General features: G+C 38.0%; 2 protein-coding genes across 11 annotated transcripts in view; one reads left to right on the top strand and one right to left on the bottom strand.

Moving 5' to 3' along the window:
• The window catches only part of GPM6B (glycoprotein M6B), a 112,528-nt gene extending 103,443 nt beyond the window's left edge, over positions 1-9,085 (top strand). For 6 of the 8 annotated variants that reach the window (XM_065856875.2, XM_071812849.1, XM_065856896.2 and 3 more), the window contains 4 exons: positions 2,275-2,446; positions 4,393-4,466; positions 4,758-4,823; positions 7,183-9,085. In XM_065856875.2, the coding sequence (XP_065712947.1) occupies positions 2,275-2,446; positions 4,393-4,466; positions 4,758-4,823; positions 7,183-7,332 (462 nt within the window). In that variant the 3' untranslated portion in view covers positions 7,333-9,085. Of the gene's footprint in view, positions 1-2,274; positions 2,447-4,392; positions 4,467-4,757; positions 4,824-5,523; positions 5,770-7,182 lie in introns of those variants that run through there. The other 2 variants (XM_065856922.2, XM_065856904.2) reach the window with 1 other exon arrangement.
• A 1,116-nt stretch (positions 9,086-10,201) lies between these two features.
• Positions 10,202-27,578, bottom strand: part of OFD1 (OFD1 centriole and centriolar satellite protein) — a 32,023-nt gene continuing 14,646 nt past the window's right edge. For all 3 annotated transcript variants that reach the window (XM_065856852.2, XM_065856843.2, XM_071812838.1), the window contains 8 exons: positions 25,963-26,574; positions 21,926-22,058; positions 17,808-17,908; positions 14,166-14,285; positions 12,953-13,107; positions 11,923-12,090; positions 11,296-11,366; positions 10,202-10,307 (listed from right to left, as the gene is read on the bottom strand). In XM_065856852.2, coding sequence (XP_065712924.1) covers positions 10,262-10,307; positions 11,296-11,366; positions 11,923-12,090; positions 12,953-13,107; positions 14,166-14,285; positions 17,808-17,908; positions 21,926-22,058; positions 25,963-26,574 — 1,406 coding nt within the window. In that variant the 3' untranslated portion in view covers positions 10,202-10,261. The remainder of the gene's footprint in view (positions 10,308-11,295; positions 11,367-11,922; positions 12,091-12,952; positions 13,108-14,165; positions 14,286-17,807; positions 17,909-21,925; positions 22,059-25,962; positions 26,575-27,578) is intronic.

Consider the following 27,578-nt stretch of genomic DNA (forward strand, 5'->3'; position numbering starts at 1 on the left):
TAGACAAATACCAGTGTGACACATGGAAATGTGACAGAAAAATGTGTTTCTATGTTTGTCCACACAATGAAGGAGAGAACTTAGCAGCTGAGTAATGGCTTGGAGCTCTGGTAAGACACGAGTGGTGACAGTCATGGCGTAAATATTCTTGTATGCTGCTGTTTAGTGGTAGAGCTCCGTAAAACACCAGGGTTAGAAACAAAGCTTACAAGGAGATCTATCATTTTAACAGGCTAGTGCCTGCAGCTGGGTATGGACAACAAGTTTTTGGACATGCGGTTATTCTTTTTGCCTCTTTGATCAAGGGTTGTCCTATGCAGGGACAGGAGTTGGACTTGATGATCCTTGTGGGTCCCTTCCAACTCAGGACATTCTGTGATTGTACAATAAGAGTTCCTCTCCTTGTTCCTCTGTTACATTACCAAGGTCTTGAAAGGCAGTCCCTTCCATCTTGTATAAGGTTATTGCACAACATAGACTTCTAACTTTCCTAAATTATTTTTGTTGGCTGTGGTAATGCAGAATAGCCATTTCCCGCAGTTATCACAGTGAAGGTGAGTGTGTTATTTCCTGGGTATTTTAGGAGTTAAAGGCTTTGTGTACTTCTTCTCATGCACGCTTCCATGTGCAAGTCTACAAACCCATATTTTACATATAGTGTATCTATAGAAATACTTTAAACTAGTCCACTCAGTCCTTACCAAAATCCAGAGACAGAATTATTGCATAAAACATGCAAGTCTTTTATGCGATTCTTGCATAAAACATGCAAGTCTGGTGTATGGCACTACCTGATACAAAATAGGGTATTTCAGTTCATCTGTGTATAAATTAAAGGCTAGCTGGGTTCTCTATGTGCCTTAGTTTTTCAAGCGCTTCCCCCTCCCCACACGCACCACCTTCCTTGGCTGTACAACATAACCAATTGCTCAGCCTTTGCTGTAACATTTGCAGCATCGTTCAGTGCACCTGGACAAAAAGCTTTTGAGGATGCAAAGTTCCAGCACTGCAGCATTCCTGCAGTCCATCAGTTCTGGGTCAGGCTGTGACAACCTCCCCACTCAGAGCCCTTCCCATCCTCGCTGTTCTTCTCTGGCACACAGGTGGCAAGTGAGATAGTTCAGCATCAGTGCTTTGCTGGAAATGAAGCCTTTCCAGTCTACCTGCAGTTAAATAACAGTGAAAAGGCAGCACATAAGATAGAAGAGCATTTCCCCGCTCTCCAAGTAGGGCCCAAATCCTAGTCTCACCATGAGGAGGGACCTAGGAACTGATGCCAGTGCTACCATTTCACCGTAAAACTTACAAGTAGAGGGAAAAGGCAAGAGGTCCAGTGGGAGGGGGAAGCTGGAGATTTCCAAAGCAATGAGTGCCATACCTGGTAATTTTACCAAAGAAAATTGCATGTAATCCTTTTGTTTGGTTGCTTTTGTTTTTTTTTTTTAGAGTAAACCCAAACGAGCAAATTTCAATGGAAAATCCATGATTCGCTAAAGCAAGGGTGTCAAACATTTTTTCACCGGGGGCCGCATCAGCCTTGCGGTTGACCTTCAAAGGGCTGAATGTAATTTTAGGACTGTATAAACGTAACTACTCCTACATTTATACAGTCCTAAAATTACATTTGACCCTTTGAAGGCAACTGCAAAGCTGATGCAGCCCCCAGTGAAAATGAGTTGGACACCCCTGATTCTAAAGTGAAGTAACTAATTTTCTTCTTGGCAATGTGTACTAGATCAGTTGAATCTTTCTGATCTGCTGCAACAGTCGTGCTATGTTTGCAAAAATATTCTCAAATGTTACATTCAAAATTGATTTCCATAAGTCTGGGAGTATGGGAGAGCTCTGTGAATATCGATTCACTCTATTGTTTTGATTAGCAAGCTGTAAAGAAATGCTAGTATGTTACAGTTAATTAAAAAAACTCCTTAAATTGATTTTTGTTGGAGTTTTATTGGCTTTAGCCTACAACCAGCATCCTTGCTTAGCTGAGAATCTGAAGAAATTAATGGACTGCTCTTTCAGGAGGGCAAGCTGCTTACTCAAGCAGGCTGATGAAAAAGGAAATGTCTGAATTACTTTGTCAGTAGCATTTAAACTACCACAGTATTTCTAAGCAATGAGGAGACTGATTTTATTTGCGCTTCAAAATCAAATGTTGTAATTCTTGATTTCTGAACGTATGCTTAAAGGTTATTTTGGAGCCTTTTTAAGGAAAATTCAGGTACTCTTTTCACAGAATAAACGTGAAGTGCTTGTGTTTTCTCTGCCTAGTTTGTTTTCCTCACCTATGTGCTTGGAGTGGCCTGGCTTGGGGTCTTTGGCTTCTCTGCTGTGCCTGTCTTTATGTTCTATAACATATGGTCAACTTGCGAAGTCATCAAATCTCTTCAGACAAATGTGACGGTTCCAGGGGACCAGATCTGCGTGGATATCAGGCAATACGGTACTCGTTTTAATCCTGATTAAATGCCTTGTCCTTTCGCCTTGGACTGTCTTCAGTAGTTTTGTCTCAGCCTTAGCAAATGAACCAAATGCAAAAGCACCTTGTATCTCTGAATATTCTATTACTTTTCTAATTAATTCAGATAACACTGATCTCTTTCCAGGTGCAATCAATTTAACTGAACTGGCAAGTCATTTATCTAAAATGATTTTGTAGCAGTTTCCAATACTATAATACTAGGTTTAAAAATAGATCAGCCTCGAAATAAACTCCTTAGGAATAGTACAGAGAACTAGATAACCAGATTCTGGGGTTTGAACCCATATACATATATATATATATTTTTTTTTTTTTCTTTCAAAAAGCTGTTTTTACATTTAAATATGAAGTTAACACCTGAAATTTGCTCTAACAATTATTTTCAGTTAAAAGACCCAAACCCTGCAATCAAGAGTCTGTCTGAATTATTAGTGAATTAATACTGCTTTCTGATGACACACAGAAAGCTGAGGGGGGTGCAGGTAGCAGAGGAGTGGGACGATACCTTCAACTAGGGTCAGGCTTTTCAATTAGTTCATTCCTTAAGGTGAGTTTTCCCTGAAGTTAATCTTTTCAGCTTCCCTTATGCAGAAGAGCTTTTGTCACCATTACTTTTGGCTTCATTTCAGCTAGCATTTTCTAGAAACGTTTCTCTCTTTGGACTATATCATTCAAAGCTGAGAAAATAGATTCAGAGTTGAAAAAACTTGGTTGTGCTTCCGTATCAGGCTCTAAGTCCAGCAGGAGAAGATAAGCTAAATTCATTTTTAAAAGCAAGAAGTCCCAAATCAGTTAAACATTTGCATTCTATTTTAGCAGCTGACAGCAAGAGGCTGGGAAGATATTTCCTTCGGCAGCAGAGCCTGAGAGTGCAGGGAGCAAATGTGCTCCTCCACCTTTCTGCTTCTCCTGATTGTTTTGCAGCTATATGGGCACCGTGTAGGGCTGTGCTGTTCCCTGAGCAGTAAAAGCATTTGGGTTTCAATGTCTGATGGGACAGAGCAGCTCCTTAACAGGCGACTTGTGTCCCTGAACTCTCCTCACGATTTTGGGTGGAAGCAGTAGCTAAAAGGCTTCAAGTGAATGTTGCAGTTGCAGAGAAGCAGCTGGCTTTAAAGTAAATCCTGTGAAATCTTTTTGAAAGTCACGCCATCCTGAGATAATTTCAATGCTGTTTGCCTTTACAGAGCTGCTAATTCCAACCATCTGACATGCAAGTTATATGGGGGAAACAAACTGGTTTTCTCCTGTTTCAGATGGCTTTTGCTTAAGCTTTACATCTGTTATGGACCTAAAATTCAGGTTATTTTAAACCTTCTAGAGCCTGTCAACTTTTCAGATTTTCAGTCGTGTAACAAAAGTAATTGGGAGTACGTGAGGTATGGCAGACTGAATTTCCTTGTAGCAGTGCTCTCCTAATGTTTTTTTACCTACTGGGACCAAACCAGGAAGAAAAAAAAAAAGCAAGCCCTCTGTAATTCTTCCCTCTAGCTCCATATTCACACTTTTCTACAGTAATGACTTGTTCAAGTAGAATTTAATCCAGTAAGTACTATCCTGAAAGGTGCCAAGTACCTCCAAGATGAAGATTATCCCTTCCAGTGCTGAGTGGGAGAGTAGGCAGCGTGTGACTGGACCTGAAGTGCAAAAACCCAACCAACCATTTGGCTGCCATATGGGAAAACCACATCTGAGAACACGTCTTGGCAGGAAGCCTCGGAATAGGGAGAAAGCACAATTTGAGCAAGTTGTTTTAATTCCTCCCGCCGACTCAAAAGCCGTACTGGTCAACATGCGGGTGCCCAGAATGGGAACACAACTGGCCAGTGGGTGGAAAAGATGAGAGAGGAACAGAAAGCATGTGCTCATCACTAAAATTAGTGATTTCTTTTGCTGTGGTATTTCAGGTATTATCCCTTGGAATGCTGTACCTGGCAAAGCCTGTGGCCCGATTCTAGAGAACATCTGCAACACAAATGAGGTACAGAAACATAACCTGTGTGCAGCTTTTGCCTTCAAGACACTTGGGCATGGTGTAATAAATAACTTGGTGAAAGTTTTTGGAGAAAATCAATACTAATACACAACACTGAAATTATTCTGTGTTAGGTCATCCAGAAAATGAAAATTATTTCAGAACATTTTTATTTTCTAAAGCTTTGAATACCTCGCTATGAAGATGGTTTTGTTATCCTTGTTTTCTAGAACAGTTGAAATGCATTTTATACTGTCCTCAATTACCTCAATGTTTTTAACATGTCTTTTTCTCTAGTTCTACATGTCTTATCACCTGTTCATTGTGGCTTGTGCTGGAGCTGGTGCCACTGTCATAGCCCTGGTGGGTAGCATTTTTTATTGTTTTATTGTGTAACATGTTCCTTTCAGGCTTAAGATGCTTTATTATTAAATTTTTTGTGTACCTTAAAAATAGTGATACTAGATATTAAGGAGGGTGAGCTGTAATTGCCGTTATTTTCTGCTATGATTTGGTTATTACAGGTCAGCAGGTCCTGAACTTTTAAGAAGTCATCTTAACCCACCTCCTCCATCCTTAGATTAAAATTCTTTGCATGTCCTTTGAAAATCGTGTTTCTACCCACTATTTCTGTTTTTACATTCGCTCTTTCTCTTCATTTCTGTAGTTTATTTGATCAGTCGATTGTAACCCCTTGGGCTTTTTGTCTGGACCTGGGCAATTTGATTAGTCCAAATCTGCGATACCAGTTACAGGTAGCAGTTGGAAAAGGGATGTTAACAGGATGACTTGCTTCGTCTGTTTTAACACTTCCTCTAGCTGCCAGCTTCTAACCTCTTGTCAGCCAAATCTGGGTGTAAATTCACTATTTGTTGATGAAATAGCCTCAGGTCTGCGTGTAGGTTATCCTCTCCGGATAAATCACAAGTTACTTGTTTTGCATCTTCATCCTGGAAGAAACTCAGAATAACGTCTGTTGTAGAAGTATCGACAGTTGCCCACGTGGGCTTGAGCCATCACCTCGTTGTATCTTACGCTCCTGTATTTTGTTCTCTTCCACCAGCTGATCTACATGATGGCTACTACATATAACTATGCTGTTTTGAAGTTTAAGAGTCGGGAAGATTGCTGCACTAAATTCTAAATTGTATAAGCCCAGTAAAGAGCTGCATTGCGTAGCTTGAAATACCACTGACACTCTAGGCTAAAAGTCTAGCTTTCTGAATTGTGTTACAGTAATTGTAAATAGCTCCAGTAAGCATCAGCTAGCTTATCAGATTAATAAAATGACTTCTTGTATATGAAACTATGATGTGGATGAGATCTGGCTATGTTTTCATGTCGAGAGGATTCAGTTACTGTAGGGGTGTTTATAAAGCATCCTTTCGGAGACGGGACATTTCCATTTCAAGTCTCCACTTGTTTTTCTAACAGTCATCTCTACAACAAATACTGGAACGGTTCAGGGTCAGAACTATTAATTTATTCTTCATCCTGAACACCAAATATAACTTCCCTGAGCATACAAGATATATACGGTACAAAACAAAAAGAACAGTAAAGTATTGCCAGTCTCTTTTGGAAGAAATCAGAAGCCCAGGTATTTTGAATTAGTTGGCTTGTCTTTCCAGTGCATGCATGATAAAGTTGATTATCTTCTTTTACTTCATTTTTAAGTAATTGCCAAACCATGCTCTCTCTGGAAGGAAATAGATCCTTGTATTAGCTCTGCGTAAAACAATCACATTCTTTCATTTGGACCCTGAACTAGTAAGAAACAGCATATAAATAGCTTCTGTTCTTGTATGGCTTGCACTTTAGTAACTGATTTCTCAGTAGCCAGATCTCAAAACTGTAAGTATGACTGCACGGGAAGCAAAACCATGCATAGATCATAGAGACCTTTTTACACTGTTGGGATTTAAAAAAAAAGTGAATCAGTGTTTTCAGATGTAGATTTTTGCATGAAGTATGGTCAGAAGAAGTTGGGAAGAGATGAATGCACAAACTAGAAAAAATCCACACAATAATAATAAGAATAATAATAGTAATAATAATAATAAAAAACCATTTGCTATATATTCTATAAAACTCTTCATCTGGGTTTGGGCAATGGACGTTTAAAATGTAGTTATCATAATATACAATTAAGACTTCTTAACCCAGAGACTGCATGCTTTTGCTTAGTTTTGGACTCATGTTTTGTTGTTTAATTTTTCAATATGTTAATGTAGCCTTGTTCACGTAAATAAAACTGTTTCCAGTTTCAGGCTTTTTCCAGGGGGAGGGTGGAATTCTCATCTGCTTGTTGGGGGAAAAGACTGACCAGGATCTGGGCTTGGATGTGCATAAACACCACCACCTTAGAAAGCAGTTCTTCTGAGCACCTCGTAGTTTGCAGATTACATACATCGCCACGTACAAAACTTTTTGCTGCTACTCTCCATCTGCATTTTAATTGATCCGTACAACTCTGTAGCTCATTTTATTACTGTTACACTAACTTTCTCTAAATTGTGAATAACCAACTGATATATTAGCATGCCAAATTCTAGAGATCTTTGAAAATAGCCCCTGTGCTTGTTTTAATAACAGAATGCTTATTAACGTAGAATAACTATTTTTTTGGTTGTTATTTTAAAGAGCGTCTATTAATCTAACTAGCAGCTTGCTTTGCCTCTTGACATGCTCACTAGCCATCATGCTCACCCTTCTCTTCCAGATCCACTTCCTCATGATACTGTCTTCTAACTGGGCCTACTTAAAGGATGCAAGCAAAATGCAGGCCTACCAAGATATCAAAGCAAAAGAAGAGCAGGAGCTGCAGGATATCCAGTCTCGGTCAAAAGAGCAACTCAATTCTTACACATAAATGTTTGCCACAGTAATTCAGCAGAAGAATTCTGTAGCTCTGACAAATCAACAGATAGCTGCTCTGCAGTACAGATGTGTGTCTACCAAACAAAATTAGAGAGAAGTTGCAAAAGCTTCACATTCCAGCTCCTGGAACACATTCGTAGGGAAACCTTCCCATGGGTAATCTTCCATCCTTTCATATAGAGAATGGAGGTTTTATTCCAGGCATTTTAAAAGGCAACACTTCACAATACGAGAGACCAAATTCTTCTTCGAGACTTTTTGGTATCTAGGATTTGATGTATTCTACAGCATGATGTCCTGCACAACATGGTGGCAGGTGCTGCAAACCAGCAGGCAGCAGATCTCTGTACAGCCCTTAGGCACAGGTGTGTGTGTATGGCGCCTGATTTAGCATCTCAGTTTATAGACACCCAATGGAACTGCAGCTGGCCAAGGTTTCTGGCAGCTTGTGATCACATCGCAGTGCAGTTACAGAATCATAGAATCATAGTTGCGGTTTCCTAAGTGGCCACAGGGTTGTCTCTGCCCACCCTCTGCAGCAGCGCTCTGCTGTCCTGCCACACTTTTGTATGATGCTCCTGTGCTTATGTGAGCGTTGAGCAGGTGTCCCAAGTTTTAATCTTTTTTCTTAAGTCTATAATGGAATGTAGATCCCTGGATCTGGATAATGATCCCCTTCTTTGAAAATAAATGTCAGCTTTGCCTTAATATTTATTTTCTATAAATGTCTTAGCATTTATATAGTGGCAGGAGACCATTATCCGACATTTTAAGCAAGTGAAAAGTGTTACCTTATTAAAATGACACTGATCTGACTATTCCAAATGAGCGGATGAGAAAAGTTTGCAGAGTTTTACACGAACAATAAAAATTACAGCCATAAAACAGAATACAGGATGTCCACCTTTCTCTATCTTGGTGCTTAGCAAATTTATAGTCAGTGCTTACGTGTTTTCCTTTTTACAAATTAATTAGCACATTACGAAAACGTGGTGTTCAGAAAACAAAACAAAACAAACTGGTGCCATGTTAAAGTCATTTCCCATAGAAGTCTGCCTTCTAATCAATGTTTTTTTTCAGAAGCATTCAGTGATATCTTGAGTATTAGTGATGGTATCTTTGGTGTTTGTTCTATATGATATATATATATATAAATGTTGGGGGAAAAAAGTAAAATACATCAGTCATTTTTAAAAAAATTAAATATTCAAGTCATACCTATGTTAAGCTGACGTGTGGTTTGATAGTTTTGACTGTTTGCTGAATATAAAAAAGGAAGCACAAATTTCTTCAAGTCAGTATTAAGAGAAAAGGCATTTTGGGGGGTATAACTGCAAATGTAATTTTTTTTTTTGTTAAATATTGATGTCTCATTTGACAGTTTCAAAAAAGGGGCAAAGTTGATCAATGTAGAGCAAATATGACAAAATAGCCTAGTGTATGTTCTTACCTGTTGCATGAAGGAGACATTTCTACAGCAATGCAGGTGATGTTCTAGCCCAGTGTTTGCATAAGGGTAATATGGAGGCAGTGTCTTAAAGCCGAATTCTTTTCTAATTCAGTGTAGCTGTTACTGGGAGTTTTTGAAGTTTTGTTTAAGTAGTCTAATATTTTTATGTAAAGAGCATTAAATTTTGCTATGTATAAATTTTTGTAACCTAACAGTGAATCAATATTTTCTATCAGTGCCAAGGGCTTCCTGTAGTTACATCCAAGTGTTAAAATAAATATTTGTAGATAATAGACATCACTTGTGTATGCTTATTTGAAAACAAGACCTGTAGCTACTCTCTAATAGCGCATCTCTAGGCTTTACCTTTCTCTTTCTGAAGTTAAAACATGGTTTGTTCAATAGTATCCATGCGCTTCTGTGCTGGGAAAAGTTGCCCATGGGTGTGGGTGTCAGTGAGTGTCTCTCAGGTGAACTACTGGTGGTTGTTCCAGGCCAGCATAATGCAACAAGTGCTGTTCTTCCCCTTCGTCACATTAAACAGAAGGAACTTGCTCAGAAATTAAAAAAATGCCAGCATTGCTGCTGCAACACCAAATTTAGCAGCATGTAAAATTAGCCTAGCCACTAAGTCACTTTCTAAATCTTAAATTTCTAAAGGTAAAGTTTATTTCTGTCACATTTTTGGTACGCTGTGTTTCAACATCCAGTGAATTCAAGACAGAGCTTTGGAGTTTTTTTGCCCGCCCCCCCCCCCAATACTGTATTCTATAGTGTTAATAAAGTTTCATGATCTTGCCTATAATCCACCTACAAAATACAAATCTTAAATAAAGACGAGTTAAATAGCATTTTTTACTTTAATCTCTCCATTCTGGGCTGGTTAATAGCAACAAGGTGGTAGACAGGACCAGGCTGTTTGGAAAAGTCTTTGCTTTCCCTGCCAGAGCAATGAAAGGGACATGTCAGCATAAGGCTGTCACAGGCTGCTCTCCAAAAAGGTGCAGCCAAGGGTCTCCACAGGACACCTCCAAAACCCTGGTGGTGACTGAATTTTTTTTGTTACCTGCACGCTGTTACTCTGACCTCCAGTGTATATCAGTTGGAGGGGAAGGGACTGGGTGGGAGGCACCACTTGAAAAGCTGTCAAAGGCTGTATGAATTCAGTGCCAAAGCCAAAAACTTAGGAATTCAGTGCCAAAACCTCAACATACTGATTTATTTCTTTGCACTGCTTTGTCCCTTCTCACACCCCGCTCAAGGGCCTCCTCCTGGATTAATAACGCATCACGGCTCACTGTTTGAACTCACTGACTGATGAGACAGCTGAAAATCAGCTTTATTAATATATAATTATACAGCCTGCAGTCTTGGTGCCTAACATTTATTACCACTTCTTACAAGCAGAAAGGTGCTTAAAAAACCCCATTTTTATTGTAAAAATAATAATTAAAAAAGCAGCAGCTATTTTTCACCAGAAGTTTTCATCCGTGTCTCCATGAGAAATGCCTGCAGCACTGTATTGAGGACAAGACAAAGGGAAAGAAAGAAAGTGGTATGAGTCCAAAGTAGTTTCTTTTATTTTAAATATAAACTTAAAAAAAAAAAAATAAAGACACTGCCTGTGCTGCAATATTGTTGCTGTTTCAGTGAGCAGAAGTGAATAAGCAAGCCTTAAAGTGTGAGGATTTGGTCCTTCACAGACAGAAAGCCGTCTGCTCTAGCAAAAAGCTGCACTATCCATCCACTACTCCTGTAGTACTTATCCAGTGAAAGGAACATGACATGGATACAATTCAGGAGCACCAGGGCAGGGTCTCATAAGTAAAACAAACCTGCACTTTAAAGGTACAGTTAATACTGAATCATTGCTATGGTTAGTATGAGCATTTAATTTTTTTAACTGCTCCACATTTTTTGGTTATATATATTTTCAATTCTACATCTACAAATACACTGCAAGATTTGATAGAGGATTGTCATCCTTTTCCTGTCAAGCAACTAAAACCTACATATTGTTAATCGATGTCTAGAGAGAACCAGAATAAATCCCCTTGTTGTGGTAAGTAAGTAAGTCAGTGCAAGCAGCCAAAAATCTCTGAAGTAACTGTGTGAACTACTTTGTTAAAAGTCCATGATGCTACTGATAAATCAAAGGTAGATTCAGTAACACATCAGCAAGGTGCAGCGCAGACAAACTTCCGCATGGCAGTTACCAAGAAGAATCCCTCATCCTTCAGCTCACTGTGAACAAACTGAGATGCTGCTCGGCAGCAGATAATTGCCACAGCTATTGGAACAGATCAGCGAGTGTAGTTCCCAGTTCCAAACTGCAAAGAGTGCCTAATTTACCTGTGTAAGAACTGGAAGGATCCTTAATTTTTCCAACACATTTGCTCTTGATTACTAGGTTATTCGGCTTTTTAAGAAGGCAGATATCTCTCAACCATAACTACTCATTGAGATGGAGTAATAGAAGCAATTAATAGTAATAATGAGCCTTACCTGTCATCCTTTTCACTAGATGTAAGTCCCTCTAAAAGTGACACTTCTCCTATTTCTTCTTTTTTTGAATCCTGGCAACCAAGAGAAAAATACGCTTTCTGTAGCTCATTCTTAAGTCAAGGTTTAAGGTTTAATAATGCTATTTCTATCTTGAGACACCTAACTGAAAACAAAAACCTTCTGAAGGACCCACCCTATTTCTGCAAATGCTGTATTATATCTAGAATAATGATGCTTCGGAAAATCAGGTTTGGATAATGTCTGCACTCCTTCATCAAAGTAATGTTCACCTGTGTACATACTTGGTCTTTTAAGGTCAAATTTTCCATTTTGCCAGAATAAATTCTATCAGTTGTGTTAGTGGAACACAAACTGACCTCTGTAGATTGAAACTGCACTTAAAATGCAGTTTAAACTTTAAATTTATGACATTTCAATGTAAATACTGTCCTAGTACCTAGAAAAACCTAACAAACCCCCTTCTACCACACATCAGAACAGAATAAAGTTTTTAGTTTTTTTTTTCTTTAGAATCAACACATTTCTGTAATACAAATTCAAACATTCATCTCTGCAGGTTGTTACAGAAGTTTCTGAATAGGGGAAAGAAAATATGAGAATAATCACCTTGTTTGCTCGCTCCTGCTCTCTTCTCTGCTGAATTATTCTCATGTATTTTTCTAATGGATTTGGAGTAGAGTCCTTTACATTATCTTCAGCACCAGAATTACTCTTTTCAGATTTTACCACTTCCTTATCTTCTTTTTCTTCACCTACTTTTGAGTCTTGGAGCCACTTTAAGACATAAAATTAAATACCAATCAGCTCAAGAAAAATATACCTTAATACCTGCACTACACACAGGATTTCATGTTAACCACAATAAAACATGCAAGGCTAAACAGCATTAAACCTGTTACATGCAGTTCAAGACAAAGTGATAAGCTAGCGCTGTAATTCAAAAAGCGACATCCAAGAAATCCCACTCTAACCCTGCCCGGATGTCTGAGATGCCGTGAGGCCTGAGGCTTCTGTGTGCGACACTGACCTGTGAAGTGAGGAAGATGAACTGGCACAGGTGGGCAAGTTCCTTGAAGGGCTTGGTTAGCTGGTGCGAAGGGTGGCACCAGCATGTGTGACCAGTACCACTACACTGAATTAAACTGAGCAAGGTTTAAGGGTTGGAAGAGGAAGACAAAATGGGAAGAAGCAAAAAACGAGTTTTATGCAGGTCCTAGAAGTCCAGAACTTGACATCAACAAGTGCTACATCAGCTCAATGGGATAAACTAAGCAAACTCCTTAAGGTCTCCTTTTAACTTCTACTTCCCAGGAAGAGCCCTAATGAACAGATGGACACAGGTTCTGGTGGTGTCCCACCAGCAGCGGTCCAGACCAAAAAGGCAGCAAATGTACAGCTTGTTCCGATAGCCTGGTGACAGCTGCCTTCTAAGTCTGCAGTGAAAAAGTTATTGGCATAAAGGAGAAATTCTAGTGAGACTCTTTGGTTAATCGCCCAAGTACGTAAAAGAACTTAGCCTCTACTACTTGCACTTAAAGAATAAAACCTGGTTTTAAGCAAGTAACACATACAGCAATCCTCAAATACATGGCACTAGAAAGCTGCATTACTGTCAGAAATTAAAATAGCAAATCACCACATCTTTGTTAAGCTTTTCCACTTCTTTTTGCTCTCTTTCCAAAGCTTCCTCTTGCTCGCTCTCTCTCTTTTCTTCTCTTGCTTTCCTTTCTTCGTCTAAGTTTTTCTCAGCTTCTATGTTCTGTTCTTCAATCTGTCTTTGATCCAGCACCGCTGTGAAAAATCATTTCAACATCTGTGACTTGATTTATGTCGTTATCTACTACAGTTGCATACAAACAAGTAATGGGTTCCTGTATAACACTGATTGATAGAAAATGAAAAGCAACTGGATATATTGTTTATACATACGCCAAAATTATTCTTAGGTATCTGGTAATGTTTCTACCCACCTTTATACATTTTTAGTCTGATATATGACTCATTAAGAGTTAAACAGAAGCAGAGGCCAAAGAGCTGACAAATCTCCATGCACTTCTGATTCCTGTCATTCTCATGAAATCTCTGTTACCCTCAAGTTCACATTCTTTCTGCAATGTGGTTGGATACAATTCTTTATACTTAAAAAAACCTTTGAAAATTATTACAGGACACACTACTGATGTGGCCAGTATATTTAAGAAGCTGTGTAAGTAAAACAGCATTCAGATAGTAATTACATAGGCGTACTAAATACTGGGAATTATTAGAGGATAGAAAGCTCTTATTGAAATAAAAATTGTCATGATGCTTCCAGCTAGAACAGAGAAGTGGCATATGCTGCAGTGAAATCATGCTCATCTACTCAAAGAATTAAAGCAGCATTGTGATAATACAGTTTGCAAACAGAGTCAAGAAAAATGAAAAACATCCAAACAAGCGGTACATAAAATACTTATATAAACAACCCCCCCCCCAAATGCACAACAAAAACAACCCTTTAAGTCTTATTTCTATCAAGACCAGAAACAATATTAAATAATTATCCTAAAGAGAACTAAAAAACCCAAAATAATCTCTCCAGAAATTGCCTGGGAGGTGAGACAGGTAGCAAAAGTGTTTAAATTAAAAAGAAATATAACTAAAACCAGGGTGAAAAAGTCATCATCATACAGTAAAGCAGAAGAAAACATTCCTTCCTCTTTATTACATAATTAGTGATTTTGGAAAAAAAAAAAAATCTCAGTCACTTCAGCATGTATACCTATAGAACATTAAATGTTTGGCTTTTTGTTTTCTACATCTGTCATTTTAAAAGGGTCTTTGCTTTTGTTTCCGAGTTGAGAACTCACTTAAGTCCTGCAGCGAAGTGGCTGCTGCTGGTACAGGGGCTGTGACACAGTTTCCATTGACGATGTCCCCAGATGGATGCAAAGCATCACTTCCACACTGCTCCGGAATGTCCCCCTGATCTGGAGAAGACGTTTGAACAATGGCTTCATTATTTGGTAATTACAATAGTGGAGCACAGCAATGGACACAAAGTGTGGGAATAGCTGAATGGGAACACATAAATATCAGCACTAATTGAGCGTTTTCCTTTCAACTTGACCATTTCCCTGAGGATTAAGAATTATCACAGGCTGTACTTGCTTCTTTAATTACAGAATGGTTAGTTTTGAAATTAGCTATTGGAACACATCTGTTTACAAAGCCAGAAGGGATTCATGAATAAATATACAACAGAAAACCAAAATGTTTTCATTTCTTTACACAATCAAGATACAGGTCACGGAAAAATTACATGTCCAAGCGTAGCTCATCCTCTCCATGCACATAAAACAACCCTTAATTATTTGATCTCTTCTAACTGAAATGATTCTATGATTCTATTCCTTTATTAGGATCCTTGCCTTCTTCAGTGCACAGACATTCTACATTATATTTTCTCCTCCCTGTGCAATGTGTCTCTGAATTTACAAAAACACAATTACTGTACTTCCACTGTGATCAGTGCTATAATACTCAACTGCTGCTTAATTATTTATTTGCAAAGTATGCAGACTGCTTCCATCTTAGTTTTATGGGAAAAAGCAAAGGGAGATAGAAAATCAGATGTAACCATTAGTCCAAAAACACAGGACCATTTTCCCAAGCGTTTAGTGTAATATAGTACAGATTTCTTAAATATATCCATAAGTTTTGGGTAAATGTTTAGAAAATATCATTTTCCCATCCTTTAAATATTATCAGGGGTTCAAACATTTTTCTTTTCCACGTTGTAATAAAACAGAAATATTTTGCACAAAGAAAAACAAGACAGCCAAACTGATCAGTCTCTCTCTCAGAATGGTCTGAATCTCTTTAAATTAAAATTATTTTAAAGGAATTATATATGAAAGCATCACACAAAATTTCTGCCAAGTTGTCAGTTTAGCTAAGTTATGGGCATGGCTTCAGGTTCTTACAAAAAAGCAACAGGAATTCCTACCAGCTTCACCTAGGAAAGTAAATTCTACACAGGTTTTACAGAATATCAATACAATGGGGCTACCACACTCAAAAGAACATCTATTCTGTTTTTTTTGCTCTCTCTTTTACTTTAGGTTTAAATTATAAGTTTATCAACAACAACATTATTTCCATATGAGGCATCAGTATGTTTCAGGGTACACAATATTTAAATAGTAGTCAAAAAATTCCTTGCGCAAACAGGTTCCTGTTAAATATTATATCTAACTTCCAACAGTCTGCTAACCACACAAAAATACAGTACAAAACATATTTTCATTAACCATTCTGCAAAGGACAAAAATAAAAGGTAATGGTGTTTTTATACCTTCACTCCTTTATGTAAGGGTAGGCAGCAAGAGATGCTTTGTTTCCTTAAGACAAGCACATCAACTAAAAGCAGTTATTGCCAACAGAAATGTCAATTTTTTCTTGCTAGGGCTCACTCACCGCAGAATTAGAAGGCTTTCCGTATTTTCTGGCATGCCCTTCACTCCATTGTTTTCTTCTACTCTTATCAACTTCTTCGTTCATTATATCTTATTCTACATTTACGTTTTAGATTTTACATTCTTACTCCCTGACAATTCCTCCTGGGTTACATTCTTCCCTTTTTAGCCATTCTGGTTTCCTTCTACATACTGACATTGTCTTTTGATGCAGTCTGACCCAACTAAAGGACTGTTCATTTAGAAATCCTCAGTATACGCAAACTGTAAAATTATTCTTTTGACTACCACATGTCACTGTAAGATACATCAATAACTTATTGGGGCACAACATCTACTCAGGCCTAACTGCCAAGAAAATGCCAGTCTATTCTCATATGTGATAAAAGTGAAATATGTAATGTATTCCTAAAAGTCTCTAACAGAAATTAAACAAATAAATAAAAATATAATCAAAATATACGATGAGTAGAAACCATTAGTGCCTATGGGCTCGGTTCACATTCAAATAATGCGTTTAAAGTTCATAAAAATAAACCTTAATGAGGTAAATTAAAAACCAAATGTACTCAGTAAAACTTCACAGAGAAATGCATAGATGAGTCATCAGCTTCTGCTATTATAGTTATCCCCAAACACTATCAGCATGTTTGATGTTTAAACAAACAGTATCTATTTTGTTTGGTTGGTCAGTTTTTAAAATACTGAAAACCATATTCTCACAGGTTCAGGAGTGAGCAAGGGCATTGCTCCATCTTCCAGACGACACAACCAAAGGAATAAACCAGTCTTGGACCCAGGAAAACACACCAGTTAGGAATATTTTCCTTGAAATCAGTGATTCTAACTCTTCCCTAAAATAACAATAATCTCTTCACCAACTATGAACTTAATGATACAGCCCAGTGACGTATCTCTACCAGTCTCAAAAAGTTTACAGACCTAACAAAATTTGGAAATGGGAAAGGTGTTTAGCTCACTGTTCACATCTATCTCATTGACAACTTCATTTACTTTAAACCCACAGTTACATGGGAGAGAAGACTGCTCAGGTCCAACATCAAGTTGTCACTCCAATTCTTGAAAACTAGGAAATAAAGCCAGTAACTGTGCTTCTATTTCTCTCGCCATATACAAATGGCTATAAAGTGCATTAACTTCTATTATCCTCATCTTTCTACAGTACCTTAGTTACATCAAATTTTTTTCAGAACTGACCCTGCAGGCTTGACTGCAGCATATAAAGAGAAGGAAACATTTTATAGCATGCAATGCAAAACATCACATAATGACAAAGTTCTTCCCGCAATCAACAGAGAGCAGAAATGTAAATAAATAAAATGTTGATCTCAGAGGAAAAAAAAAAAAGGATAAAATTAATGTTTCAGAAACCAGACCATATGTTCCAAAACTACTCAGAGATGCTGATTAATGACAGCATAATGGCAAGTGTTCTTCACACAGGTACACATGCTTCTAAAGTAACTTCTAATTCACAATACTATTTAAGTTTCAGTTACTAAAGGACAAGACAAAAAAGCAACAAGACTGTACGTAATGGCCACAGAAACATATCTTCAGAATTACAACTTGCTAATACTACTCTGATATTGGTCCATGACGAAAACTCATTGGAGTTTTACTTTATGCAGCAAATATAATAATCTCGAGTTGGTTCATATATTAGTACACTTTGCTGTTTAAAAAAAAATCCTACACAACTTCAAAACCTTCTGTCAGACCTACATGCATTAATCAGAAAAAGGTTGTGCAAGATTTCTGAACAAAAACTATGGTCACAAATTTCAGAACCAACTGGATTTTAGTGTCTACTTATTAATACATACTCTTCTCCTCTAAAGATGCAAATATGAAGAAGATTAATTCCTTATCACCTGAGCCAGCTTGTTTTTCTGATTTCCAGCATGAGTAGGAATTTTTTCTCTCCAACTGTAGTCTTAGATTATCAAGACAATTGCCTTGCAAATGTTAAGCCCTAAGGTGTTAAACTGTCCAAAATGCACTAAAACTTACACTCAAGAGAAGAAATGTGTTCTTCAAGGTCCTCATACATTAGTTTCTCTGGTCTGGAGGTATCACTGAAATCTTGTTTGTCTGTTTGTTGATTATGAAGTCTGAAAGAAGAACAGAAATAATTTAATAAATATAAATCCTAAACTTGAAGCAAATAGCAATCTGAGATTTAAATACAAGGATTACTCACATGCTTAGCAACAGACTAAACCAAACACAAAAACCATGCAACCAAAACGCTGTAACTTTCGGACTCAAAATTTAAGGTACTTAAATGCCAGTGCTCTCACTTTTACCAAAAGTCAGCTTCATCTCTCTGACAGCCATCTCCTTACAGCCTTTCCCCAAGGCCTATGTATGACATAAAGGCATTACATCAAAGTTAAACACACTCTCAAAAGGCATGAAAAGGAATAAGGAAAAAAAAAAAAACCACAACAAAAAATATATGAAGTGTGACACTTAGTCAACTGAAACGAAAATATTTGCCTTTTTGCTCTGTGTTACATTCTTTAATTCCCACTTCAGTGTCATCTTAACACGTGTTTGAAACGTATTAGGTATTAGGTGTCCAGCAAAATACAAGGGTAAAAATCTGGGTGCTATGGAAAATGAGGTTAGTGCCCTCATTTTAAATCCCCATTTATCTCATCAGAAAGATCATGTGAAAGAACAGTATCTCTCACATGACCCAGCTACTAAACTCTGACCAGAATCAGAACAGCAAGAGGAGTGCAGGTCACTAATGAAATTCAGCAGCAGCACTTCTTAAAGGAGCTCACTTTGCACCAGCTGGGGCTCTTCACCCCAGCATAAACATGTTTGTGCTTACAATTTCTAAGGAATTCAGGTCTCCTATGGCGCAAAAGCGGAGGACAAACACAGCATACCCTCTCAGTGAGTAAGTGTAAATCTGGGGACAAACAAATCTGGATTGTCAGAAAGATAGTTCAGTAAAGTCACTGGGGAAAACACTCTAAATTAAGTATGAGACAGTAAAGACTTCAAGGTTTTCGAAGTCTGCTTCATGTTTTTAGTGTTTCCTTCACATAAAGGGTTACGTATTAAATAAATCTTAAGGTTGCAAGGTTAAAGGAGATCCAAGCCACTTTATTCAATACTGTGTCCTGTGCCACTGTAGAAAGACACACTGCCTCAGATTGAGCAAACAGAAGAGCCCTGCCTCATGCAGACCAGGAAACACATGTATTTCCAAATAGTTTTCAAAATTCATTCTGTCAGCCAAAGTTGGCCAGCAAACCCTGGACTTTACCTAATGCCAATATTCCATAAAACAGTACTGGTGTTCTAATCAACACCAAATAATTGAATTACATGAGTTATGCTTAAAATTACCATTAAAGCTTAAACAAAAAAAACGACCACCACCATACAAACTATGCTGTTCATGTCTGAAATTACTTCTTTAGCCTAAAACTGGTAATGACCCTCACAATCAGTTTCTTCAGCCCTTAACAAAAAAAGAATTATTTAGATAATAATCTCCCTTATAACTCTAGCCTTCCTGTCTGTGTTTATTGGCTTCCTTCATACCACTCATATCTTGAAACATAAATAAACAAGGAGCTCCTGTAGTCACAGAAGCGATTGTTCTTCCCTACTGAGAGAGGTCTAACTGGCAATGGCTTGCTGGTGTTACAGCATCATCTCTTTTCTAAGAAGTCTTGTTGTCACTTAAAATCTACAGGTCATAAACTAATCCCACAATACACATCAATGATGGGCCATTTGCCTAATAATGACAGTAAATAACTGGAAAAACCCACGCACGCATTTCTCAAATATTTTATGTAACAGAAAACAGTCTAAGGCACAAGAAATTAAAAAAATACTCTACAAAAGAATGTTTTCCCTTTAAGAAAGTCTTGGGAAAGCAGCAAGTTCAAGAACATTACTGGGACCTCATACCCTTGCTTTGTCACAAGGAACCCAAGAAAGCAACTACGGCCCAGCTCCCAGCAACACAACTTGCTCACACTGTTCACTTGTCAGGCAGCGTGTGCTCACAACACCCTCCACAGAAGTTCAGTCCCTCACAATATTAAGAGTATTTTCCCATATCACCTTAACATGTAGGTTGACATTCTGCCTTCACTTTGTAAGGTCTGTCACAGGAGCACAGGAAATCTGAGACATACTGTAGAAAATGTTAGTGAGTAGGGAGAGAAGAGACAACTGCTTAAGCCAGGGGTGTCAAACTCATTTTCACCGGGGGCCACTCAGCCTCGCGGTTGCCTTCAAAGGGCCAAATGTCATTTTAGGACTGGCTTAAAGGAATTAACCTCACAGTCCCTAGAAATCCCAAGAGCTTCTTTTCAAGGCCAAGAACATGAAGGCTATCCCCAAATTCTAACCACCCTGTCTACATTAAATGTATACTGATGACCTGATAACAACAAAATAATTAAGTCCTATGAATGTCTGCTAAAGCTGTCCCAGGACAAGGTGTCTTCAGCCATCAAATCTGGAATTATGGCGACCAGGTTACAGCCAATTCAAGTGTCTCTTAGGAAACAAACATTAAAAACGAAATACTCAAGCTTTTTCTGAAGAAATCTATTCAGGATTCTCAGTTTTGGAGTAACATTAAGAACAACAGAATTTCATACATGGAAATAGGATATACAGAGAGGAAAGATAAGGCATTTTTATATGGCCTAATTTTGCCAAGTTATTCATTTACTTAAGAGTGATCTTAAAAAACCAAAACCAAAACAAACCAAAAAAACCAAATAAAACAAACAAAAACACAAACAAAAAGACCCCAAACAGAACAAAACACAAAAACATCAAACACCCCCACATAAAGGAAAAGTTTTGCTACCCATCCCATTCCCACACACAAAGGAGACTGGAGTTTCATATTCTGAAATTGGTTATACAGACAACTGAACAAGCTTTTCAGAGAAAAAAAAAAAAAGCATCACAGCTTGTTAATGAATAAAGTGAGAATTTACAACTGCCTTGATTTAAATTCTCAGGCAGCAGAAACTACTGAGCTTCAATAAGCAAAAGCTCATCAATCAGGTCACATATGTGTAAAATACAGACACGAGAAGAGAGACAGGCTTCACTCAAGAAATTAGTGGTCTTTTTTAAATGAAGGGGGTTTGTGTGCATCAGCTATAACCTCAATCATTTTTTAACACCAGGCATATGCAGAAAGCCTGTTCTGATATGGGAAAGATGAGAGATTATCACTAATTTGTGATAAGCTTTATCTACAGAGATACCTACAGCAGCCTGAAAACCAACAAAGCAAATCAGCCTGACCTGAGCTCAGGAGCATCTAAACTATGTATATGCCATGTATCTGTCAGTTGTGCCTTAGTGGTGACAGCACATGCCAAATGAACCACAGTCACTGAAGCCACACACGGTAACAAAGCAATATTTACATTGACTGAAGTAGCACAAAGTGCTGAGAAGCACAGTTCTAAACATTAATTATTATCCTTAAACAGCAGACTTTGAGCTAAGTTTCAGTGATGGATATCTATCAATTTGCTACATCTGCATTAAACCCACATGAGCTTAGGATGCTACACATTCTCACTTTTCAGGCTTTTTAGTCCTTTGCCTGTAACACTTTTCCACAGCGGTGTATTTTTCAGGCGCTGGAGCCAGTGTTGCCTTTATTGTTTCTCCCCAACACAGAGAATCTCTGGAATATCCTTTCATCTTTGCTCAACTACACCAGTGAAATGACTTTACAGAATACTTTGTACATCGATTAACTTTCACTTTGCCAGAGGACTTTTTTTTTAAAATGTTTTTTAAAGTTTCCAATGCACTCAAGGTTTAAGTATTTCACTGCACATAACTTTGCACTGTAGGGATGCACAAATTTAACACAGGTTAAATTGTATTTGCTAAAGGTGTATGGATTTGTCAGGAGAAGGGTGTTTGGTTTTTTAATAACTAAGTTCCTCTTTAGGCATGATATTCAAGAATGGAAATGCTTATCCATCCTTAGAAAAGTTCTCACTTGTAAAATTAATGGCTTACTTGAATTGTAAAAGCAGCTATTGGCACAGATAAAGAGAAATGTTTCTTTAAAAAGCAGGATAAAAATGTTGCTTTGTAAACAATATTACCTGATTTTATGGCCATGACTGGATGGTGAGGAAGAAACAGACTCAGAAGATGAAGGTAGATGTGGCTTTGAAATAGGAGAAAGCACCTGGTCAACACTCTGCTGGGAAGAGGCAAGGTACGAGCCATTGATGTCTGCAGAATAAAAATCCCACAATTTGTATTAGCCAGTTATACATCCTACCATTTCACAGACAAGGCTGTTTTTTACAACACATGCATAATTGGACTGTGCAGGCATCACCACTACAGGGCAACTAACATTCAGATCTTAATATGAACTTTCTTGTACTGTTTTGTTGTTGTTGTGGGGTTTTGTTTGTTTGTTTTTACATCTCCTGTATGGGAATTCTGCTCTACAAGCCTTCATCATCATAAACTTACTCCTCACAAAGCCTATGATTATCATCACCCCTTAATACATCCATGTCTCCCACAAACTGCAGCCCTCCCGCCAAAGGCCGAACATTAATTTCTCCCATGCTGGACATTAGAAGAAGCAGTTACAGACCCAGATTTCAAACTAGGGATGTGCTCAGTAGCCAGCAAAAGATAATGCTTGAGGTCTCCCAAAGGCCATTCTTCCTTAGGACATATAACCTGGAGGTTTCATTTTCTGCACATTTGTGAAAATGGGTGATGAAGTAAAGAAGAAATTTTGAAGATTTTAGGCTCTTATCAAGAGCTGTAAAGTTATCAGGGAAGGAAACAGACAGACAGTATGACTACAGAAGTCCTGAGTTTTCTAAGAAACCAAGGTAAAAACTCCAAACTTCTGCATTAAAAAGGCTTTTAATCAAACTTACAAAGTCCAGTGCTTGGGTTAAATTTTGCTTTGCAATCTTAATTTTCCTTTCCTGTGCAGCTGCACAGGTCTTTCATTACAAGACTATGAATTACTATTTTTTCCACAAGATGTGGTATTCACTCAGTAAACAGGTACTACTGTCTTTCTTCTCTTTATTGACCAAATAACTTTTACTCTAGTCGGTGCTAATTTGGCTCAAGAGAGAGGGACAAAAAGTCATTATTAACACTTCCATACCTGAAGTTCTATCAGGCGGCTCTGTAGAAGTGCACCCCATTCATGGTGCACATCGCATTACAGAAGTCAAGATGCTTCAGACTCAGGGTTGTCCATGAATTTTTATCTCCAGACAGCCCCTCTGCCCATGCAACAGAGATGACCACCCTCTAAGGAAGCCGAGCACTAGCAGAACAGGACCCAGCAATTACACTGTACTCATGTACCAGCTGTACCTATTCATGGTGGGAACCCTCAGCCCACCCACATCCAATCTTCTATAAAATAACTTGTCAGATTTTCATGTGCAGAGCAAATGGACAAGAACAGCATGTAATACATACTGCACACACCTCCTCAGCATAAAAGATGCTATATGTTCGCACATAGGTGCACCAGCCATCTCATACAGTAATTCACTACAACCTACTACTATTTAGAAATTATCTAGGATTGAACTTACTGATTTTCTACTAAGAGACAAATGGCTGACATCTTTGGCATACAGTGTGCTGTCTGCAAGACTGACAAACCTTGCACTTTTTCATCAGAAGGTATGAAGTTGGGTCAAGTAATGATCAAGGTGAAAAGTACTGATCAAGTAATAGGGATCATGGGTCAGATGGCAATCTGTTTTTTTTTCTGGGTCACTATTTCTTGATCTGTGTTACTGCCCAGAGACTGGAGGCAGTAAGCAGGAGAAAACAGAAAAGGATCCTGTCCTACTTTTAGTTGCTCTTAAAGAAATGGGCGTTCTCCTTCCCAGTAGAAAGTCAAAGCATGAAAGATGCCCAACATGCATGTGCTTGGAAAGGAAAACAATCAAATACATGAGCTAATTTAAAGGAAGAGAAAACCACATATCCTCCCAGTGGCAGATTATACAGTGAAATGGTTGCCAGATCTGCCAACTGCAAGTATTTTACAGGACACACTTACTCCTTTCATTCTTTGAAGACAGGTGCTGACAACTGCGCTACAGTTCTCACTGAGGTACACCTCACTTAAAGTAAAAACAAATTTCCGACTCATGTGCATATCTTTCTGTCTCTTAAAATTTATTCTGAGCTGTTCAGACTGGCATCTTCAACAGCACTGAAAAGCTCTATGGAAGTTTCCAGAATGACTTATGGTTGTCTAGCAAAAACACATCTGGTGTTTCAGCCATCTCTAGCACAAAGGATAACATATATACCAGTATAAAAGCACTCCTCAGAAGCCTCTTGAAACAGAGAAGACATATCAGTGGGGATGCAATCTAACTGGAAGCAGACAGATCACCCCTCAGCACATCAGCAGCGAAGCTCCCATGCTTACTGGTGCAAGTACCATATCGGGTCACCTTGAGAACACACCATTCAGCTGCAACCTCATTTCCTATACTACATAGTGCTTAATTTCTGTAACACCCAACTCAGGTAATGTTCTACATTGTTATTCAACTCTTAGCCTTCTCCAGAACAAGACAGTCTAGTGTGTAAAGCAAAGAACAGATCCAATGGAAAAAACAGATCAGCTGTCATGTAACCAGGCTCTGACAGGTATAAAAATTGTTAAAGTTATACACACAACTTTAATTTTTACATTTCCTAATTTTACAACAAAACCCTGATTTATGAAAGATTTTGTCTGTGTGCAGTGTTAAACGAATAATCTGTAAATACTTGATACACAAGCTGAGAGAGAAAACTGAAAATGTAAAAGACTGCTTTGGAAGTTCATGTTTTCAAATATGTTTTCAGTAACAGAGTATGATATTCTGTATGTAGAAACAGAGGGACAGCTACAATAGATGAGACTCTTTGTAACCTGTTTCTAACAGTGCCCATTGCTAAAACAAAACTAAACTGAAATTCAAAAAGGAGAATACTTATGTCTTATTTCTGGAAACACCTACCTTGACCTTTCCTCAATCAATACTTTTTTGGGTCCTCTTGACAGGGAAGTTTTATTCCTGCATCTATACTTGTTGCCACAGAAGCAATACATTCCACAACCTACTCCTGGTATGACAAAGTACCTCCTTTCTTTCAATTTCATAGGATTCTGGGGTCTGTGAAGCAGTAATGAATCAATCTCTTTCCACCTTTTCCACATCACTCACTGCTTTCAAGATTTCCCACAGCCAATTATTTTCCAAACTAAGCTGCCCTTCCTGTATTTAATCTTCTTTCACACAGAAGTTGATAATTTTTTTTATTATTATTATTACTACTATCTCTTTTTTCATCCTATTAAATCCACATTGAGCTAGGATGACAAGAATTGCATGACTCAAGAAGCAGATATACTGCAGATTTGAAACAACATAGTGATTTTTTAAAATTTTCAATTCTTTTCTATTTTGCTTGCTTTTCTGAGTACTCCCCCCCCTTTTTTTTTTTAAAAAAAAAAAAAAAAAAAGGAAGACTGAGTAATTATTAGGCACTGTGAAATTAATAGCAAATTACAATTTTCCAATCACGACCAAACACTAATCCCCTCCCCCCAACACCTGGTCAGGAATATTTGATAAAGTTGTCACAGCAAAAAGAAAAAACAAAAGCAAATCTGGACCTTTCAGATTGGAAAACTCAATTTAAGAGAAGCCAGATGAAGCACTCTTCTACTGCACACATTAAGTACAAAGGCTGAATGAAAGGACAGAACACAGAGGGAGGGTTATTAAAACTAGGAAATAACAATAACGTTGCAAAGTAGTTATACTTAATACCAACTTTTGAATGTAACTCTGCATAAGATTAGGCTTGTAGTGAATTATATGGCATAGTCTTGTCTTTAAAGCTACCTGAACTAAGTGCAGAATGTTTAGCCTCCCTTAATATACTTCTCCAGTTCTCATTTCCATGAAGCAGCAAATGCTCCAACCAGCTCGCATATTTTGCCTCTGAATTCTCCTGCCTCTTAGCAAATAACAAATGATGGAAAGCCTACCACTGCTAAATCTTTCTCTTCCCACAGTGCAAAAGGAACAGCAAGTAAAGCCCCAACACCACACGAACAATCGTGACTTACCATCTGAAATTTTCTTGCTGCTGAGATCTCTTTCCAATTTGGAAACGGGAGTAGAAGAAAGGCGTCTTGAAGAAGACACTCCTTTGTGTGGTGGCGTTAAGGGATTTTTAAAGACATCAACCTGCCCAGTGTTTCTAATGTATTTTTCACCTCTTGGACTGCTCAGGGGAGAATGCTGGGAGCTGGGATTATCCTCTAGAAGTTCATGCTGCGTAGTCAAGGGGGGTCTACCAACAGCAGACTGTACAATTAAAGGGGACTGCATCTTTCTTGGCGTTCTGCTTGCAGTCGCCTCCCGCATGACTCTGTGTTGGTAGTTCCTGTACGCTTCTTCCAAGTACTCTGCCTCTTTTTCTAGTTCTTTTATTCTAGCCCGAGTTAGTGCCACACACTCCAGGTCAGAATCCGGAGAAGCATTGCGCGGCTGCAACTGCTGACGATAGCCAGCTCCTGGCACAACGTTTACCTTCATCGTGTCGGTCATAACCTGATTCTTCAGGAAAGCACTATCCACATAGATGTCATGAGGTACAATTCTGTTGCCAGTAAAGTCAAGGACAGAGCGATCAACAAGTGAAGGCTTTGGATTCCGATACACTTCATTTTCCAGAGCTAAATGATAGCAGGAAAAAGAACAGGGCAGTAAAGAGTGAGAGCAGAAGACCCATAAGGAAACAGAAACAGTAAAACACAGCATTTAAATTTCAATTTGATCAAAATAATTTTAACATGGTATTGGCTTAAATTTTGAGAATTTAATGGCTTGATTTAAACGTATTTTTAATGTAGTTGCGTAGCTGCAAACTATCACTATTATTTTTTAATATGCAATCCTTCCATGTAAAACTACCTGAAGTATACATGCTACAATGTTATTTTTAAATTATGTTTAGATAAATTAAAAAAAATGAAAACGTCACCACATTAGACACATTATATCAAATCATGCTGTTCAAGGGTGAGGGACACATGGCAGGCTGCAAGTTTTAATAGTTTCCTTCTATTTAGATCAAAAAAGGAATTTTGAGAAAAACTACATAGATAATGGTTTTTTTAAAAGAGTACTTCTCCAACATTGCCAGTTAAACTGAATGTTTCAGGGCTCTCTGCTTCTTGGCTTGCACATGTATGCTTAAGCAAGCCCAAAGGACCAATCCATAGGGCTATATCTTTCTCAGCACAATTACAACCTTGTTTTTATTCTACATAAATGGTTCTTCAATGACATCCTTTAACTCTGATGCAAAATAAAGGTCCCTGCAGTACTTTCAGTCATTTAATTAAAATATATATTTTCTATTCTGACGTTAAGAAATTTCCAACTTCAAATGGCACCAATAATTGTACCATATGTAAAAATGTACATATCGGTCTAGTGAATAATATAAAGTACTGCATATGCTGAACTATGGTGCAACACACGCTGTATGTAATGTATAATCACTGAAGAATTCAATTTCATATTTTTAGATTAAATATACATCGCAAAACTTTTATTGAGCATACTTGATATTAGCAATTTGACAGACAGGCATCTTTAGAACTACATTTGTTCAGTAGCCTGAACTGCGTTACACAAGTGCCTCTCTCTAATGCATACATAAGGTGCATAAGCT

Source organism: Patagioenas fasciata, chromosome 1 (genome assembly GCF_037038585.1).
Source record: "Patagioenas fasciata isolate bPatFas1 chromosome 1, bPatFas1.hap1, whole genome shotgun sequence".
NCBI lineage: Eukaryota > Metazoa > Chordata > Aves > Columbiformes > Columbidae > Patagioenas > Patagioenas fasciata.